Raw genomic sequence first — 14,845 nt, 5'->3', positions numbered from 1 at the left:
TACCACGGAAGGACTCTGCTGCTATACCTGCTCTGCACCCACCTCTGCTACGGTCTGTTCTCCCATTGCTGGACTGGTATTCACACCCTCGGTCTGTACTATTACTTGTGCATACTACTGAGACTGTCTTATTGTCTGCTTTGCATCTGTCAGCTGAAGTGCATATTTCTGCAATAAGATATATATACACATCTTGAACTGTGATATACCGTGTCTGTCTTAATTTCTGACCCACGTCATCGGGCTCCATAGAATTCTAACATAAATTTATAACACAGAGCCACGTGTGTACGAGGTGTACGGAGCAGAGCCACGTGTGTACGGAGCAGAGCCGCGTGTGTACGAGGTGTACGGAGCAGAGCCACGTGTGTACGGAGCAGAGCCGCGTGTGTACGAGGTGTACGGAGCAGAGCCGTGTGTGTACGGAGCGGAGCTGTGTGTACAAGGTGTACGGAGCGGAGCAGTGTGTGTACAAGGTATACGGAGCGGAGCAATGTGTGTACAAGATGTACGGAGCAGAGCCGCTTGTGTACGGAGCAGAGCCGTGTGTGTACGGAGCGGAGCAGTGTGTGTACAAGATGTACGGAGCAGAGCAGCATGTGTACGAGGTGTACGGAGCGGAGCAGTGTGTGTACAAGGTATACGGAGCGGAGCAGTGTGTGTACAAGATGTACGGAGCAGAGCAGCGTGTGTACGAGGTGTACAAAGCGGAGCCGCGAGTGTACGAGGTGTACGGAGTGCAGCCTCATGTACGAGGTGTACGAAGTGGAGCCATGTGTGTACGAAGTGGAGCCAAGTGTGTACGAGACATACAAAGCGGGCTTTTCTCGGACACAGGAGTACTGAGGAGCACTTTAAAACTCGTATATGACATTCCACCGGAAGTGATGTGCTGGAAACTGACCGGAAGTGAGGTAATTTCATGAGGAGATTGTGACGGAACAATGGAGGCACTTCAGGGAATACTTCAGATCCATCACCATGTCCTCCTCCGACAGCGCGGACAGAGGGATCGCCTTGGAATTGGAGATGCCGGCCATGTGAGCGGATCATAATATGTCCTGCACCAGGAGGCCCAGGTGGGCATTACAATGGGTGCCGGGCTGCTACAGTATCTTTATAGAATCTTTCTCTCTCTGTTTCTTTCCTTCTCTCTCTCTCTCTGTTTCTTTCCTCTCTTTCTTTCTCTCTGCTCTCTTTCTCTCTCTCTTTCTGTTCGTTCTCTTTCTTTCTCTGTTTTTTTTCTCTCTCTCTAATCTTTCTTTTTTTCATTCTCTCTCTGTTCTGTCTCTGTTCTCTCTGTTTTTTCTTTCCCCTCTTTCTTTCTTTCTTTCCCCGCTCTCTGTTCTTTCTTTCGCTCTCTTTCCTTTCTTCTCTCAATGTTCTTCCTCTTTCTGTTCTTTTTTCTCTCTGTTTTCTTTCATTCTTTTCCTAAGGACCTGTCAGTGTGCCCACAGTACCAGCCACTGTGCCCATAATGCCATTCACTGTGCCCTCAGTACCAGTGTGATCAGCAGTGCTGAATGGGTGTGGTTGGGTGTGACTAGTTGGGAAATGGGTGTGGAGTTGGGAGGTATGCAAATGGTGCAGCACACCGAATATAGGACTAATAGTCTTAGAAACTCAACAGCCACTCTTAAAAAGATATTATTTAAATGGACAACATTGAGTTGAGGTCCTATACTATGCTTTACATATAGGGAAATAATAAGCATTCCCTAATCAGTGAATTATTCACTTTAACTTTACTGAGAGGAGAAGAATTGAATAATACTTACCCCTACGGAATACCAACCAAACCATGAACTAGTCCACTGGAACTTGATCTTATTGAGAGGGGAAGAATTGAATAAAACTTACCTCCAAGGAAATATACAGATAATGGAAAAGCATAGATAGTATACTGAAAAGGGAGGGAATTGCCTACCCCCGGTGGCTAATAAACTGGCAAGAAATAAAACAATATAGACACTGCAATTTTAAATAAGCACTTTGCTCCTTATGATATAATTTAAATTTAGAAATAAAAATATTTTAATTTAAGAATCTTTAGTTAGGGTATAGTTGTCATTGGCAAATTGTGAATTTTTTAAATCTATTTGGCACAGACACTACCTGTTATTGCAGTAGCTCAGCTGGCAGATGGGTCTCGTTCAGATGGTTGTTGTGAGTTAATTTTCCCCTTCGTCACTGAGGTCTGGTGAACTCCCTATTCTGGTAAAGGAAGGTAATGAGCCTGATTATCAGACACCTGAGCCTAATGAGGATGACTGGCTGAGAGGAGTCACTGACTGGATATAAGGCTGCCGACGCCCTTCTGCCCTGCGGGTGATTTCTCTGTGGACTTCTAGGACACCAGTCTGATTCCTGCTTCCCTAAAGCTAAGTTTTCTGCTTTGCCTGTTTGCATTTATGTTTTGTTTTTGTTTTCCTTGCTTTTCTGGATTCTGCCATTCCCTGCTGGGATGAGCTGAATCTCCTTTTGCCGGTTGCTCTGTCTTCAGAATATTCCTGAGTACTGACATAGCTTTTTTGAAGCCTAGCGTCTTCAGGGCCTTTTTCACTGTCAGTCTGTTGGCTCTTATTTTCATAGGGTTTTTCACGGATTGCAGACAGCAGCCTTCCTGTCCTTTCCTATCTAGGTAGTTTGGGCCCCGTCTTTGCTCAGTCTATCTTTCTGTCTGTGTTAGTGTTTTCATCTTGCTTCACCGTCATTATATGTTGGGGGCTGCCTAATGCTTTGGGGTCTGCTCTGGGGCAGTTTAGATTCCCCTTTCTTTCTTTAGGCCTATTTAATTCTCCGGCTGTGATCGAGGGGTCTAGGGCATCGTAGGAACCCCCCACGGCTACTGTTAGTTGTTGTGGATAGGATCAGGGGTCTGCAATCCGATAGCTGCCAACCTCTCTGGTTTTCTGGACTTAGCTAGCATTTCTGGTTTTGCCTCCTACGGTGACTCAATCATAACAGATGGTCATGTTTTGAGTCATTGTGCTCAACAGACAGTTCACTGATCCAATAATAACCAATGTGTCTGTACACACCAACAGTTCTTCACACAAACCAATGATCTGTGTGGAGAAAATACAGTAGGTAGTTGTCTGGTCTGATTTATGGACCGACTAGTATACAGTCAAAGCGTTGACACCTTAAGATTGCTCCAAAAAATGAAGTATTTAGCCCAGAAAATTATTGCAATTACACGTTTTGTTATACACATGTTTATTTGCTTTATGTGTAGTGAAGCAACACAAAAAAAACACAGAAAAAAGGCAAATTGGACATAATTTCACATAAACCCCACAAATGTGCCTAACAAAATTGTTCAATTGGCCTTTTATTCTGTTTTTTTGTGTTGCTCCAATACACACCAAGGAAAAAAATGTGTATAACAAAACGCGTAATTGTAATCATTTTCTGATAAAAATACTTTGTTTTATGGAACAATTTAATGGGTGCCAACACTTTCGGCCATAAATGTATGCCAATAGCAGAAAGGTTCTGCATTATTATGAAGTGGCTTTTTTCAGAAGCAGATGGCTCTAAATATTGAACAGACATACAGAATCATGTTGCTAACGTGTAATTTACTAATATATCATGATAATAAATGATTTCAGAGTCTGTTAGTATGACAAGTAAGCTAACATGAAGGAAGTAGGAACTGGAAAATCCAAATGTATTATATGGCAACACCCATAATTATTTACAATTACCTTGACACATAAATATCTAGACTTGGAAACTCCACTTTTAAAATGTGCCAAAATAAATGCAGCATTTTACCCCTTAAAGATGTAGCCAGACTCGGCCTTGTGAACAATTTTTTCAAATCGATATCCAAATCTACTTCTTAGCGACTAATTCAATTCTAAAGTGGCTTCAACAGGCCTATATACAGTATTATTAAATGAAAAGCAAATCTAGGTTTCCATGCACAAGGCACAAAAATTCAATTCGGCTCCCCCTCGTGTACATTTGAGTAGTCATCATGTGACCACTCATATTTATGATTTGCACATGTACAATCATGTACAGACTAGTTTATCTCCTTGATTCTCTCAATGTTCACTGAAAACCTATAGCTTCTGCTTCATTGAGAAAAGCAGGATAAGAAGCTAGTTGGCATGTGACTGTAAGTGTTAAAATCATATATGCGTGGTCACGTGATGACCACTGGAATCAGCAAGCAGAGCCAAATCCTAACAGTGTGTAATGTGCTCATTACATTGAGTGAATGTATTCATTACAGTAAGTACATTACACGGTTAGGATTTTCATTCAGAATTCTCAGCGAGTAGCTTGATGGCCACCTCCAGCCCCTTATTACCAGAACTCTAGGTTTTCTCAAGGACATGTCCATGGTGTTGCTTGTCTTTGATAAATTCATATGGAAGTTCACCTTTAAATTTGCTACTTGCTATGTTATAAATTTATTTTCTTCAATTCCCCACTCTCTAGCATTAGTTGCAGTTAAATATCATCTTGACAAATACAGTGCATATTCAACACAGTTAAAACAATATATCCTGATGTCCCTTGAGTATCTTTTAAAGCATAATTTTTTTGTTTCATTCATGCTTTTTCCTTCAAATTCTTGGTGCCTTGATGGGCTCTAAATTTCCCCCTTCACTAGCTATTTTGTTTGTTTCCTGGTGGAATGAATTTTTGTATTTTTTCCGATAACAACCCATTCTATATGTCTATAGTCTGGTATGTCAGATATGTAGACGACGTGCTCATGGTGTGGCAGTGAGAAGTGTCCACATATCTTGCCTTCATATCCTATCTCAATTCAAATGAATGTAACTTACATTTCACTGCCAGTTCCTTTTTCTTGACATTTATTTGCAGGGTAACATTGCCTCTAATAGAGTTGAATCTTCACTATACCAAAGAAAGCACTGCTGGGAACACTATTTTACTGTCCTCGAGCTCCGATCCTAAAAATACTATTCATGCCATTCCCAAAGGGAAACTTGGTCAATAAGTTCCATTACTGAAGATGTCATTTCACAAAAATCTTCTGGAAAGGAAATGAGACCAGTAGTGGATCAGTAGGGAACCTGTCTTTTCCAAGGCATAGTAGCTGGTGTGTAAATTTGTCTGCAGTTGTATTTCCCATCAAATGAACCTGCACATTAGTAGTAAAAGTTTGCTTCTGAACATGTATCCACAGATAAGAAGATTTTAGAGAGTCATTCAGCTCATCCGCTAGTGTTGCACCCTTAAGAACAGGTAATGTCTGGCAGAAGTCACCTGCAAAAATTACAATTCTCCCCATTAAATGATCAGTTCCCCTCAGATCTTTCAAGGTGCAATCAAGGGCCTAGACTGCTTTTTTGTGCGCCATGGTACATTCATCCCAAACAATTACTTTGCAAGTTTCAGCCTGCCTTATCCGATTCCTGTGAAGACGATATTCCTGTTACTCTGTTGTCACGCTGTTAACTTGTCTCAGCGATTTGACACAATTTTGCTTTCTTAGCTTTTGGATGAACTTGCCCAATAGATGGTCACTTTTTGGGTGGCATTTTAAAAAACAGTCCTTAGTATTATGACCCTTTAGTATTCATCTGACACTGATAAGAGATGTAATAAGATGAATAGTAAATACAGAGCAGCCCTCACACAGTATTACTATGACCTGAAGGAGCTCACATCTCAGTAATGAAAACCACCTCACAGGCAGACTTGTCTAGTTGCCCATAGCAACAAATCAGAGCTCAGCTTTCACTTAACCTCAGCAGCTTCAGTGATAAAAGCTCCCTGTATAGTAAGCAATAATGACAATCTTACTATGAGGTGTTTTTCACCTGACCAATATTGCTGCTCAGTAATGTTCGCCTGTGTGTGTAGGGTGCATTCATCTGATTGTGTTTGCATGCGTGTGTGGTCCTTGTGTGCATGTGTGTGTTGTGCATGTGGTATTTATGGGGTAGTATTGTGGTATTTGTGGGGTGGTGTTTGTGTTGTGTGTATAGAGTGATCTGGTATTTGTGTGGTGTGGCATTTGTGTGTGTTGTGCTTGTGAGTTGGTGTACAGTATGTGTGCTGTCTGTGTGATGTTTGTATAGTTTTTGTGACATGTTTTTGTGTTAATATAATAGAGATGATCAGGGTGCTCACTGTTTGTTATCAGGTGCTCAGAGGTAAAAATTCAATACTGTATATACTACAAACAACCTCGGCACACAAAAAGAGAGAATTCAAATGATCCAAGAGCAAAGTTTATTGCGTGTCATAATTCCATTTAGTGATAGACCCAAAAGAAAATGTGATAAATGATCCACAGAAAAAAATTATAATCGACGTTTCGGCTATAATGCCTTTTTCAAGAATTTATCTGTGGGAATAATGATCCATAGACAACAGAATGAGGTTCATCTCATAAACCACACAAACGTGGATTGCCACGAGTAGAGGTCCATGAATCGCGTGCTGGTGCACACTAACCGTCCGTGTTTTTGTGTTGTGTGTGGTGTTGTGGCCCCTTTAGCAGCGACTCTTTGGCGCCGTCACTATAATTCGTCCCTGTTGTTTTCCCCTCAGCATTTTTACTTTCACCTTCACATTCCTCCATTATATGTATAGGGCGTAAATTAAAGGGCCTCAATCTCATGACTGGGGGAGGCTAGCGAGATTTAAGGTGCACAGTATTCTTCTTCTGTGGGTGAAGAGGGGGAGTGCCAAATTTCACCCAAATCGGGTGAAAACTGTGGATTTGTATAGAGTGGGCTACTACAGATTTCATATTTCCCCATTATATGTATAGGGCCTAACTTCGGGGGCCCCAATCTCATGACGAGGGGACGCTAGTGAGATGTAACATGCGCAGTATTCTGCTCCTGTGGGTGGAGAGGTTGCGTGTCAAATTTCACCCAAATTGAGCGAGAATTGTGGAATTGTATAGAGCGGGCTACTACAGATTTTGAGCATATTTATATATATATATATATATATATATATATATAGGTTAATTTTTGTTTGTATATTAATTTTGTTAAATTTCATTCACTCATTATGGTTTTCAGCAGTAGAATTAAATGTCTAATGGATTCATTTATTTGTATACTTCTATGGTGATGTTAATGTTTGGTCATTGATTTGGTTTATTTTTTCACAGCGGTCTGTTCTCCAATGACATTAATTAGTTCAACCGTTTCCATTTTGTTTTATATGGTCTCTCTTCATTCTACCGCTTATGTCCTATGAGTAAGGGTGTCGTTGCACATCAGAAACGCGTCAGGCTTCGGGGTCTTTTTGAACCTTTTTAAACTACCTCAATAATAGAATTGTTTTATTACCGGATTGGATTGTGTAATGTACTTAATATATTGTAAGTGAATGTATTCATTACAGTGAGTACATTACACACTGTTAGGATTAAGCATGCTACAGAGTTTTATTTTTAGCCATTTAATAACCGCCAATGAGACTTTTTACTGATCTTAGATATAAGACCTGTACTCCATGGTATACCCTGCTGCATCAGCCACAATTGATGTTGGCACCTACCAATTAACCCCATAGATGCTGCTGTCAATAGAGATAGCAGGCTCTACATCGTTAGCAGAGCATGGGGGCTCCCCTGTTAACTCCATTGGTACCCTGAGATCATGATTTTGTTACCTTGAAGGTTGACATGGCAACCAAGGCTAAGTAATGGCTTTCGAGGCTGCCAGCTATAATGGCCTGTTAAGAAGTTAAAATAAAATTCAAACGGTGCTGTGGGAGGAATAGAAGCATGTACACATAATGCAAGTAATGAAACAAAGGAAAAATATATAAATGTAATGTGGTGTTAATATTGTGCTATAAATGGGTATAAAAAGGTGGGATACAGAATACCCAATACGTACTGAAAATGTGGTGTATACTGGTATACCACAATAAACTCCAATATTTCCAATATTTTTTAATGAAAAAATATTAGAACCGATTAAAAAAGGATAAAATAATATGTGAGTTATTGCTGGAGCAGGCTTACTTTTTTTTTTTTTTTTTTTAGAAAGGCACAAAATATTGGAAACCTGATAGCTCCTAGTGCACAAAGAACGATACCAGACAATGCACTTATAGCATCATATATTAACATGAATGGATTTGTACCATGTAATCCGTGCAAAGTGTGCCATACATTACTCCTCCAGAAAAGAAAGGAATTTAATAGAATAGAGGACACATCCACCATTCATGATTTTATTTCCTAGCAAACAAAAGGGGTGATATATTGCAAAAAATACGTGAGACGTACAAAAAGACCTTTGACCAAACGAATAGTGGAGCATATTCGCAATATCACAAAAAAATTTGATAAACACCCCCTGTCCAACCATTATGCGGAAAAACCGTACGACATTAATTCAGACACTTAAATGTGGGGCATTAAAATATTGAAAGAGGACGGGAGGAGTGGTGATTTTATTAAAAAATATGTCTCATAAAGAAATCCAACGGATTTTTGCCCTCAATACTTTAAGACTTAATGGCCTTAACAGTAAGGTTGAACTGTTTGGATTTCAATAAAAATAAAATGATGTGTATTCCAGTTAAAAACTTTGTCAAATAAGTACAAAAACTGGATGAATCATATGTATATACAGTGGGGCAAAAAAGTATTTAGTCAGTCAGCAATAGTGCAAGTTCCACCACTTAAAAAGATGAGAGGCGTCTGTAATTTACATCATAGGTAGACCTCAACTATGGGAGACAAACTGAGAAAAAAAAAATCCAGAAAATCACATTGTCTGTTTTTTTTTTTCATTTTATTTGCATATTATGGTGGAAAATAAGTATTTGGTCAGAAACAAAATTTCATCTCAATACTTTGTGATATATCCTTTGTTGGCAATGACAGAGGTCAAACGTTTTCTGTAAGTCTTCACAAGGTTGCCACACACTGTTGTTGGTATGTTGGCCCATTCCTCCATGCAGATCTCTTCTAGAGCAATGATGTTTTTGGCTTTTCGCTTGGCAACACGGACTTTCAACTCCCTCCAAAGGTTTTCTATAGGGTTGAGATCTGGAGACTGGCTAGGCCACTCCAAGACCTTGAAATGCTTCTTACGAAGCCACTCCTTCGTTGCCCTGGCAGTGTGCTTTGGATCATTGTCATGTTGAAAGACCCAGCCACGTTTCATCTTCAATGCCCTTGCTGATGGAAGGAGGTTTGCACTCAAAATCTCACGATACATGGCCCCATTCATTCTTTCATGTACCCGGATCAGTCGTCCTGGCCCCTTTGCAGAGAAACAGCCCCAAAGCATGATGTTTCCACCACCATGCTTTACAGTAGGTATGGTGTTTGATGGATGCAACTCCGTATTCTTTTTCCTCCAAACACGACAAGTTGTGTTTCTACCAAACAGTTCCAGTTTGGTTTCATCAGACCATAGGACATTCTCCCAAAACTCCTCTGGATCATCCAAATGCTCTCTAGCAAACTTCAGACGGGCCCGGACATGTACAGGCTTAAGCAGTGGGACACGTCTGGCACTGCAGGATCTGAGTCCATGGTGGCGTAGTGTGTTACTTATGGTAGGCCTTGTTACATTGGTCCCAGCTCTCTGCAGTTCATTCACTAGGTCCCCCCGCGTGGTTCTGGGAATTTTGCTCACCGTTCTTGTGATCATTCTGACCCCACGGGGTGGGATTTTGCGTGGAGCACCAGATCGAGGGAGATTATCAGTGGTCTTGTATGTCTTCCATTTTCTAATTATTGCTCCCACAGTTGATTTCTTCACTCCAAGCTGGTTGGCTATTGCAGATTCAGTCTTCCCAGCCTGGTGCAGGGCTACAATTTTGTTTCTGGTGTCCTTTGACAGCTCTTTGGTCTTCACCATAGTGGAGTTTGGAGTCAGACTGTTTGAGGGTGTGCACAGGTGTCTTTTTATACTGATAACAAGTTTAAACAGGTGCCATTACTACAGGTAATGAGTGGAGGAAAGAGGAGACTCTTAAAGAAGAAGTTACAGGTCTGTGAGAGCCAGAAATCTTGATTGCTTGTTTCTAACCAAATACTTATTTTCCACCATAATATGCAAATAAAATGAAAAAAAAACAGACAATGTGATTTTCTGGATTTTTTTTTCTCAGTTTGTCTCCCATAGTTGAGGTCTACCTATGATGTAAATTACAGACGCCTCTCATCTTTTTAAGTGGTGGAACTTGCACTATTGCTGACTGACTAAATACTTTTTTGCCCCACTGTACCTGCAACTGTTTTATGTGTAAGCGCTGCCAGGAACTCAGATAATTTACGTATTTAATCCTGCCACTATTAAAAGTCTGATTGATCCAAATTGAGCCATCACTGAAAAAGAAAGCAGTAGCATTTGAAATGCATCAGATTGGAATCGGCTCAAACTTGGACCTTAGTGACGTCACACACAAGTATCCAGCAATAGCCAGCAAATCACTCACCACTGAGGTCAAGCAGCAGTGATCACCATCTTCAAGGTGCACCACCGGGCCGGGGCAGCAGTTTTGACTGTGATCAACCTGCATACACCGGGCAGCAGGCACATTTAGACAAGCAATTCACCTCCTTTTCCCCTTGAAGGGCTGAATATCCATGAGGACTTCACAGGACCTCCGTGGCATACTTTCGCCAGGTTAAAGGAATCAAATCCTCACTTGTGATTTTTCTTCTATTCTGTTACGATCCTGACACACAGACTAACGATCTGTAAGATCAGCAACTCTGCCTACCACCATTGACAGCGCCTTTCACTACCATACTTCAGTAACACTGATTCCTTTTACCTATAGTGCAGCACACAGTGTTCTATTGCACAACACAGACTCAAAAATATTTATTCCACCTCTAATGAGACAAGTTCAGTCAACCAACAGCGCAGAGCTTGAATTGATTTATTACACCGCACGGTTCCCAGTATATCTATTTAATTGCTACTAACGGGACCGCAGTGTACTTATGACTGTTCTCTGGAGTTTATTGTGGCATACCACTATACACCACATTTTCAGTACCTATTAAGTACACTTTATCCCTCCTTTTTATACCCATGTATAGCATAATATTACACCGCATTACATTTATATATTTTTTCCTTTGTTTCAATACGTGCATTATGTGTACATCTTTCTATTCCCTGCAGTGCTGTTTGAATTTTATTTTAATTTTGTACATACTGTTTATGCCCAGGTAACAGGTGACTGTTGCTAATCAAACTAGGCAGCTGGGCGGACACGGAGTGCTAATCGCCAGTGCAATCTACTTTTTGTTAAGAAGTTAACAACATTTTAGTGGCAGAAGTTTAATTTTTCATTCTTGTCATGCCACTTTGCATTAATTACTAAAAAGCACCTGAATTGGTAATAAACTACTTGCCAGTAGTTTAAAATATGTTGAGGAATCCTGTTTTTATAATGGTATCATTTTGGTACAATTTCCAACATACAAGTCGCACAAAGCCACTTCAAAATGGAATAGATCCCTAAAATATACAGTAAGTTTCATAAATTCCCTAAAAAATTTGCTGCAAAATTTTTTAAACTTGTATCATCCTAACACAGTAAAAGGACATTTGACAACTCTGGATTAACAGTATAAAGTGTTAAAATTGATGTTTTTTTACATTTTTGTCAAATTTCTGATATTTTCATAAACAAACGCAAAACATATCAACCTAAATTTACAACTATCATAAAGTATAATGTGCCATGAAAAAAAAAACAATTTCAAAACCACTGGGATATGTTGTAACATTCCAGAGTTATTACATAAAATTACAAACTTTAGAGTTTTAACTTTTTGCTCAGTCACTAAAGTGTTAAATTTATGCTCCTGACATAAATACAGATGTAGTAATTAGCGATGAGTGAATTTGTTTGGAAAACGATTAGCAAACATAAATTTTAAATGAATATGGCACATTCGGATTTGTGATTGGAAACATGAGCAGAATTTTATAAAATCGTGAAAAATCGGAAACATTTGGTAAAGTGCGAAAAAATATTTGCGTTGCCACTAAAGTATTTTCAGTACTTTGACTACAATAATTGTTGTGTATCATGAGTGTTTGATGAGGGGAGGGGGTTTTCAGAGGTCAGAAGATCGGTGTGCTTTTAAACTGTGTTTTATTTTCCTTCGAATTTTATATGTGGAAAAGTAGAAAGGAGGCGCACACAGCTTGTAGGGTAAAGGAGGTGCTAGCTGAACTGGACATATCCACAATCAAACATATTAAAGTTAAATCAGCCGCACTCTCAGTCATTTGCAAATTAATCAATTAAAGGTCGAAACGTCACTCGCTACAGAATCTTTCTGCCAGTCACACGAAAAAAAAATTCTTTTTAATTGTGGTGTAAAATTTACATAAATTAAATGAATTAATTTGCAAATGACTGAGAGTGCGGCTGATTTAACTTTAATAACTTATATGTGGACATTGCGGCTAGCCAATCAGGGAGCAGGAAGCATCCACAATGTCCTGACACAACAACTTGTGCCATTGGCTGCTGAAATCACATGTCCCTCTACATATAAAGAACAGATATCTTGTTTTAGCACAATTTTGACACCGTAAAAGCGCAGAGAGGCTGCTTCTAATGCTGGGACTGTTTGATGCTAGATTTTAGGTAGTTAGCTAGGTGGTTGTTTATTAGTTATATAGTCTAGCTAGTATCCTGTGTGGCAAGTATTGGCATGGCTGTGATGGGAAGGCGCACCATGTGACCCAGCCTGTATAAATGCTGGGTCATGGGTGCCACCACAATTCTCTGCTCAGCGTAGGGACTGTATTAGGTTCTCTGTGCACACTCTGCAAAAGAGCCTGTCTGAGTGCACTCTGAAGCCATGTCTGTGGAGTAATGTGCCTAAAACCAACTTTTTATACTCTGCACCCATGTCTGTGGGAGTAGTGTGCTAAAAACCCATTTTTCTACTCTGCACCCATGTCCGTGAGAATAGTGTACCTACAATCAATTTTTTGTACTCTACACCTATGTCTGTGGGAGCAGTGTGCCTAAAACACATTTTTTTAAACTCTGCAGTGCACCCATGTCTGTGGGACGTGTTAATAAAACCAAATTGTTCTACTCTACATCTACTGTATGCAATGTATGTGGCAGTAGTGTGCCTAAAACCAATTTTTATATCCTGCACACCATGTCTGTACGAGTAGTCTGCCTAAAACTATTTTTTACACTTATAAAAATATAAATATCTGCGCTGATATGTATCCTATACTCCAAAAAATATTTTTTTTAAAGTCAGATAAACGCTTACAAATTTCCTATATTACAGATAAATGATAAAATAAAACAATCTACGATGCAAATCAAAATTGTGCCTAACAGAACAGGCTAATGATAGTTCCAAATCTCAAAAGCCTAAATCCATGTCACCATTATCACAAAGGAATACCTTTTCGCAGCTGAAGTCGTATTCAGATGATAGTCTGTAGTCCTGATTCAGAGTTGAACTAGCAGGGTCACTGCTCCCACGATGTGCATTAAATGCCAAGGTCCTTGTATTGGAAAGGTTTATAGTCTCAATGTCAATATTCATTATTAGAGTTGAGCGACTTTAGTCGGATCGGGTTTCATGAAACAAAATTTGTTTCAGATGAAACTGGTCCGACTAGGGCAAAAAAGTCGGAGTTTCGTCCGACCCGGCCCAACTGCACCCTGAAAAGATAAAAAGTGCACTAAAACATATCAATATATGTAAGGTATTGGTTAATATTATGGCCATATTACGTAAGCTGGCAAACTAACGTCAAAGTTCCTTACTCTTGCCAGACCTACTCTAACATTAAAACCACAGAAAGAGTAAAGAATCCTCCAATATTTGAGAAAAAACAAAACAGACAGAGATGCTTACCTGTATAGACAGGCCTCAATACAAATGCACTAACAGGGCGCAGCGGACTATAGTGAAATGGCAACTGCACAGGTGCAATAATACCTAATGAAACAGCCAGCCTACAATCAGGGATTGGCCGTGTGGCACACCAGTGCACAAAAATACTCCGCATGTGGCAGTGTTCACACAGGGAATGCAGAGCTTCTGGTTCACAGCCTCTTAGTAACACCATATGGGGGGCTGCCCAATGCTAACTATAATGCATCCTGTGTGAACAGAGGCCACAGTTTGCAGAACCATTTGGGCCCAACTGCACCCTGGAAGAAATATAAAAAGTGCACAAAAACATATCAATATATGTAAGGTATTGGTTAATATTATGGCCATAATACGTAAGCTGGCAAACTAACGTCAAAGTTCCTTACTCTTGCCAGTCCTACTCTAACATGAAAACCACAGAAAGAGGAAAGAACCTCAAGTAAGCATCTCTGTCTGTTTTGTTTTTTTTCTCAAATACTGGAGGATTCTTTCCTCTTTTCTGTGGTTTTCATTTTAGAGTAGGACTGGCAAGAGTAAGGAACTTTGACGTTAGTTTGCCAGCTTACGTATTATGGCCATAATATTAACCAATACCTTACATATATTGATATGTTTTTGTGCACTTTTTATCCTTTCAGGGTGCAGTTGGGCCCAAATGGTTCTGTAAACTGTGGCCTCTGTTCACACAGGATGCATTATAGTTAGCACTGGGCAGCCCCCTATATGGTGTTACTAAGAGGCTGTGAACCAGAAGCTCTGCATTCCCTGTGTGAACACTGCCACATGCGGATTATTTCTTCTGCACTGGTGTGCCACACGGCCAATCCCTGATTGTAGGCTGGCTGTTTCATTAGGTATTATTGCACCTGTGCAGTTGCCATTTCACTTGGGTCCGCTGCGCCCTGTTAGTGCATTTGTATTGAGGCCTGCTTATACAAGTAAGCATCTCTGTCTGTTTTGTTTTTTTCTCAAATA

At 40.0% G+C, this 14,845-nt stretch overlaps 1 protein-coding gene across 2 annotated transcripts in view; it reads right to left on the bottom strand.

Annotated features, from left to right (window-relative positions):
• IL17REL (interleukin 17 receptor E like) overlaps nucleotides 1–13,549 on the bottom strand; it is a 245,695-nt gene extending 232,146 nt beyond the window's left edge. For both annotated transcript variants that reach the window (XM_073573470.1, XM_073573472.1), the window contains exon 1: nucleotides 13,391–13,549. In XM_073573470.1, the coding sequence (XP_073429571.1) occupies nucleotides 13,391–13,534 (144 nt within the window). In that variant the 5' untranslated portion in view covers nucleotides 13,535–13,549. The remainder of the gene's footprint in view (nucleotides 1–13,390) is intronic.
• Nucleotides 13,550–14,845: the final 1,296 nt, after the last annotated feature.

The sequence above is a fragment of the Dendrobates tinctorius genome, unplaced genomic scaffold (genome assembly GCF_039654945.1).
Source record: "Dendrobates tinctorius isolate UK_male_01 unplaced genomic scaffold, ASM3965494v1 ptg000035l, whole genome shotgun sequence".
In the NCBI taxonomy this organism is placed as follows: Eukaryota; Metazoa; Chordata; class Amphibia; order Anura; family Dendrobatidae; genus Dendrobates; species Dendrobates tinctorius.
The sequence above is the reverse complement of the archived record's forward strand: the minus strand, read 5'-3'. Positions and strand labels throughout refer to the sequence as shown.